Source organism: Xyrauchen texanus, chromosome 2, assembly GCF_025860055.1.
Source record: "Xyrauchen texanus isolate HMW12.3.18 chromosome 2, RBS_HiC_50CHRs, whole genome shotgun sequence".
Lineage (NCBI taxonomy): Eukaryota > Metazoa > Chordata > Actinopteri > Cypriniformes > Catostomidae > Xyrauchen > Xyrauchen texanus.
Genome location: NC_068277.1, coordinates 38,326,025 through 38,331,888, shown reverse-complemented (window position 1 = coordinate 38,331,888; position 5,864 = coordinate 38,326,025). Strand labels below are relative to the sequence as shown.

The following is a 5,864-nucleotide window of genomic DNA, read 5'->3' as shown; positions in this document are numbered from 1 at the left end:
GTGAGTCCATGAGTCCATCATGTTGTGCATGAATTAATTTTATGAGTTTAGTTGACTTGGTGAATGTTTAGTTTGAATGCAAAAGCACCTTTTGACAGCAAAACGTGCAGCAGCAACAGAAAGTCCATCAGAAAACAACAATTCAAAAACTGAAATGGCTGCTGTTTAAGCCTCAGATTCAAACATCTTCTTCCTGCCGCCCATGCCAGCCTTATCCTCAATGTTCTTACGCCAGTCACCAACAGCCTCCTTATCCTAAAACAAGCCGCACATGAATTGAAGACACAGTATTAATATTTTGACATTAGAGAGGATGCTACACTACCACTGTACTGCCCTGGGAGCTAATGTTTGACACTCTGATTTTTGACAAAAATAATTAATGAAAAATATGTGTCTTGACAACATTCAATCGTTCAACTTTCAGTTAAAATCTACCTTTATTATTGCCTGAATGTACACCAGTGTGGTTTGATTGACTTGCTTACCCAACACCTATTTGTACATTTTAGTTTGAAGTATAAAATTAACAAATATTATTCTAATTTAAGAGTGTTTTAATCTCTATGCTTGAAACCAACATACAAAACCTCTGCTTAAGAAATAACACATGTATAATTGGACTGTTGACTCAGAATCTCATCGTAACTGAGATATAACCCTTGTGAAAACTTCTCTGTGTGACAGCTAGCCATATATCTCCCCTATATTTACATTTACATTTACATGTATTCATTTGGCAGACACTTTTATCCAAAGCGACTTACAAAAGAGGAAAAACATCAGCGAATCATCTTAGGGAGACAGTGGTACAAAAAGTGCCATATTACAAAGTTTCACTATCATCAGAATAGTATACAAAACAGATTTAAGTGCAACAAGAAATGTAAATACTTTTTTTTTTTTTTTTTAGTGACCGGTTAAGTGCTTTTGGAAAAGATGTGTTTTTAGCCGTTTTTTGAAGATAGAGAGTGAGTTAGCTTCCCGGATTGAGTTGGGAAGGTCATTCCACCACCGTGGTATGATGAAACTGAAAGTCCTGGAAAGTGTTTTGGTGCCTCTTTGTTTTGGTACGACAAGGCGACTTTCCTTAGCTGACCGCAGGCTTCTGGTGGGAACGTAGCTCTGCATAAATGATATGCTATATATATGCAAATGGTGTGAGCCTATGTTTGGTTTGCAGTCTTGGAATTTAAGCCATGATAGTGGAATATCCTCTCCCTGTTTGTTTTTGTATGGCAAACTATTACAGTGTATGTGTGGTTTTTTGACTGCAGTAGCACACTCACCTCCTCCTTGACCTCCTTTTTGACTTGTTTGAGGTTGGCTCTCAGGTCCATGGACACCTTGTGTTTGGAGCCCAGCAGAGCCTGTAGCATGGCATCAGCAGACATGCGTACTTTCTTCAGAGCTGGTTTCTTGAATTTACCTTTCAGGTCCTGAACCTTTATCTTCAGATCCTCAACCTATATAAACACACAATGACGTTTGCTGAAAATCAAGTTGTCACACCCACTAAATGAGAAGAGAAATGAGTGAACAAAAACCCTTGATAACAAACCTCTTTGTCACTCTTAGCCACTTTGGCAGCCATGTCATATCTCTCCTCATCCACCACATCGATTTTCTGATGGAGCTGTTTGCAAAAATCCTAAACACAGAGAAAAAACCTTTCATCAGCAAAACACAATGTATATACTGTATTTTTTATCTCTCTCTCTCTCTAACACTTTTTGGTATCTACATTTTCAGAGTAGGAAAAATAAATAAATAAACTGCATACATATACATAATATACAGTGGCCCCAAAATGTATTTGGACAATAAGCCACTTTCTGGTTGTCAAACACTGTCCAAAGTTAATGTCATGAACTACACTTGTGGTTACTCAGCTAGGAAACCTGTGTAAACTTAAGAGAAACTGACATCCACCAAAAATCATCTTCACACCAGCTGGTTAAAAGTAATAAGCTCAATGGCTCAGAAAAAGAAGTAAGTTTTAAGAAAAGATCTAGCAGTATTTTTTGCAGATCCCACTTACTTTGTTATTTTGTTATTATCTATGCAATTACATTCATGACAAAAGTGCAGCCATGCAATTCTATGGGGCACAAGCTGATGGGTTATTTGACATGTAACATGTTAAGCCAATTGGCTCAATTGGTGTAAGCTGATTGGTCCTTAGATTTGTAATTTTCTAGCAGTAGCAAGTCTCCATACTTGCTCTGCAGCAGCAGTGTAGCAGATCTAGTCTGCCAAGACCAATATCCTATCAAAATGTCATACCCACATTAACATGCTAAATCTTTCAGAGAGTTGTCATGACTGAAATACATTTAATTGAGGCTTACAGTAAGTGTCCAAATACTTTCTGGGGCTACTGTAAGTTCAAACAGTTTAGCATATATCATGAATGTGTGTGCGTGTGTGTGTTATCATTAATGTGTGTACCTGTAGTTCTTGCATAGAGCCAGGCAGAGAGAGAGCAGGACATTTCTCCTCCAAATATTGAACTCTGTCCTCCACTGCCTGCTTTTCCTCAGCTTCCAACAGGTCCTTAGCTATAGCCAGCACCAAACTCTACAACAAACAATAAACAAGTGACAAATGCAACCAAAAACTCACAAATCTGCAGAGTTGACAAACTGAACACTTAAATGATTCTGTATACCTTGAGATTGTGCCGGCGGCTTGAGGTCATCTTTTTTCTGCCATGATATTAGGAGAAAGACAACATATTTCAATAATTTTGGTTTAGATATGTGTGTTTGTGACTATTTGTGTTTGACTTGTAAGGTTTCCAGTTGAAGATGAGTTTACAGACTTACTCAGACATGGTGACAGACTTTCTGTTGTGTTCTGTTACAGGAAATGTAGAGAACGAGGAGAGACTTCCTTATAGAAATGATAGAGAGATCAATCAGAGTTGGCAAACTCTACACTAGAATGACATGCATCGTATTTTTCTTTAACATTGTTTAATGTCACACGTTGATCAGATGACAAATCTATTCAGCTACACATGTGGTTCTTTCGTGAAGGTCAACTCCATTATGTTAGACTGATGGCAACAGGAAGCCTTGAAGAAGGGGCTGAATTTCAATCAAGCATAATAATTTCAGTCAAAACCAATAAATACTGCAGCTAAAAAAAAAATGACAAAAATACTCTAAAGTCAGTGCTGCCCTCTTGTGGCAGAAAGCAAAACTCCTCTCTACTGCATTTATCATGGATAACACCCCATATTCAATTACAGCCACTGAGTAGGCCTACTACTATCAACAACTATAACACTATAACCTATAGCTATAAAACATTCACTCAATATCTCACTCACAGCCAATCCACACTCAATTACACACTCATTCATAGCACAGAGAACACCCCACCAATCACATACCAGAATATAAACCAGCGGTTTTTCATTAGAGAGAAATCTACATTCAAAATAGCTCACAGTGCATGCAAGGCCACAAAATAATATAGTGTTAAAATTGTAAGTTAACTTAGGTTTTAGGATTTGGTTGTGTGTAAATTAAATGCTGGATTTGTGCTGTCTGCAGTGTAAATAAATATATGCAAGAAAGAAAAGGCCACAATCTCAGTTCATTATGTAAATATTACAATGGTGTCTTCATTGTTGATTACATTTTGAATGCTGAACATTATATCAATGTAAGTCAATGGGAGATTTTCAAACTTCAATTTTTTATTTCCAACAAAATAAAAAAACACACAAGAAAACATAGAATATAAAGTTTACTAAAACCAAAATAGATGGTGTATGCATGTTAAGTGGTTCAGGTTGAATCATTTACCAACTTTTAATACTTTGGGTCAGGACTTTAGAAAGGAATATTAATACACTGTTGTCTTGCAAGCAGAGTAGAAAAGGATATCAACTGCCCATATGATACAGACAGCTGCTGTACATACATATGTATCATCCATGTATCCATGTATCCATTTCCTATATTATTTAGCTGTGAGACATAAATGTGACTGAAGTAGAAAGCTAATGTGTAAAATTATCCAGAGTGGTGTATCCCGAGCAAAGAGCGGAACACATTCATCAGAAACTTCATCAGTCAATAGATCAATCAGTTTTTCCTCTTTCTTTCAGTATAATAACTAGTCTCAAAGTTATACACTGATCAAATATTTCTCACTCTCAAAATCCATATGTCCAGAATTCCTCAAGATCTAAAACTAGACTGTAGCTGTAATGATAATCTGAGTGATGGACTGACTGAGGCCTCAGATTTCAGGGTTATTGAAATGTTAGCACATGGTGTTCCCTCAACTCTGCCACGCCACCCGTATTATGTTATCTTGACATTTTCTTGATATTTTGCAGGAATTCACAACTCTTAATTAAAATCTCTTTTTCATTCTACCCATAAGCCACCACCATTGTGTCAATGAGCAAGGCATATACTGTAGCTCCATCTGAATGTTACTCACATTGGATGAAAGCAACATGATAAAGACTACTTACCCCAACACTTGCCGCAACACCTTGCTTAGTCATAAAACGTGCACTTAGGGTATTTTATACGGAAAATTGTAATTAAATACTTAAAAATGCACTAACAGATATATCTCTTAAATATTTCTAATATTAAACTTTTGGACAAACATTTGGAGAGCAAATTTACCTTACTAATGACTGAAAACATTTCTCTCCTTTGAATCACACACTAACTCAATTCTCATAAAACACTTCCATATAGTACACAAAAACACATGTATTCAGTTTCCATATGCCACATATACAAAAATGTCATAAAACTCATCCACATAGTCCTCAAAACTCATCCAAAAGGTACACTATTTATAATAGAGTTGAGAAAGTAGTGTGTAACAGGTCAGACATCATCTCACCTTTAAGAAAATCTGGGCAACAGAACAGACCAGGAACTGGAGGTGGCCTCCGTACTGAAAGATAGTTTTGATAGCATTCTGTGATGGCTCAGCAAAACTCTTTAACTCTTTATGGAATTGGTGTTGCACAGACCAATGAGCCTTCAAGCTGCTGAAAGTCAACCATACCCCTCCCAGTTTTACACACATAAATAACCTTTGCTTTTCAGTTATTCTTCTTAATTACATATTTACTTTACTCTCTATCCTAAACAAGTTATTGCACTCTAAATAGCAAAAATCACAACAACAGAGAAATACTCAATCACACAGTATACACCTACTAAATCAAATCACCAGTCATTTTGATTAAACCAATGATTAATGTATGGAAACTCTTTCCAACACAATTTTTCAGCATACATCGAAAGGTTTTGATGGTAAGGACGTTGGGTTAGATCAACAATGACTAGATATAAAATCTTTTGCCTTAAAATAAGCCCATTTTGAAGACATGGAATATAAATGTAATATGACAGATTCAGATATTTTATGAATTATTGATAAAAAAGGACATTTGGCTAAATTTGTAAAATACATTCAATATAATTAATTTTCAAGTGTATGGGACATAATTGGCATTATACAACAATGAAACCAGATTATACAACTATTGCACAAAAAATTGTTGTCAACACTAGTACCACAAATACAAAATTTAATATCAACTGAGAGTAGTGTTTGGAGCAGTCATACAGAACAAAAGAGAGCACATTTCCCTAAATATCTGTAGTATTTGTCATGTGTGCTATGGCTCAGTCATGTCTTGCAGCTCCACATGCTATAATTCTGCTTCTTCCATCCATAAGCAATGTATTTTAAATGCCACTGCATTGCAGCAATTGCATAAAATCTGCAACACGAGCCAAAAATATACTAGTCATCCTCAGAAGAAACTGTATCCATTCAGCCTTACTAACCTTTCATTTAGCACACAGTTT

At 36.1% G+C, this 5,864-nt stretch overlaps 1 protein-coding gene across 3 annotated transcripts; it reads right to left on the bottom strand.

Annotated features, from left to right (window-relative positions):
• Positions 1-5,864, bottom strand: LOC127656146 (troponin I, fast skeletal muscle-like). 3 transcript variants are annotated; one of them, XM_052144327.1, is made up of 7 exons: positions 5,844-5,864; positions 2,829-2,859; positions 2,672-2,708; positions 2,452-2,580; positions 1,562-1,651; positions 1,290-1,466; positions 1-255 (listed from the first exon to the last, which is right to left on the bottom strand). In XM_052144327.1, the coding sequence occupies exons 1-7, from the start codon at positions 5,848-5,850 to the stop codon at positions 166-168; spliced, it is 561 nt and encodes a 186-aa protein (XP_052000287.1). In that variant the 5' UTR covers positions 5,851-5,864; the 3' UTR covers positions 1-165. The 3 variants fall into 3 exon arrangements, with proteins under 3 accessions (XP_052000287.1, XP_052000302.1, XP_052000294.1); XM_052144342.1 differs by lacking the exon at positions 5,844-5,864 and adding an exon at positions 4,885-4,903 and having other exon boundaries at positions 2,829-2,891; XM_052144334.1 differs by lacking the exon at positions 5,844-5,864 and adding an exon at positions 4,885-4,895 and having other exon boundaries at positions 2,829-2,895.

Excerpts from the sequence above, each read along its gene's own strand:
- LOC127656146 (XM_052144327.1), bottom strand. Across the intron at positions 1,652-2,451 it reads GCTCTATGCAAGAACTACAG|GATTTTTGCAAACAGCTCCA; the intron begins GTACACACATTA and ends CTCTGTGTTTAG. Across the intron at positions 256-1,289 it reads AAAAGGAGGTCAAGGAGGAG|GATAAGGAGGCTGTTGGTGA; the intron begins GTGAGTGTGCTA and ends GGCTTGTTTTAG.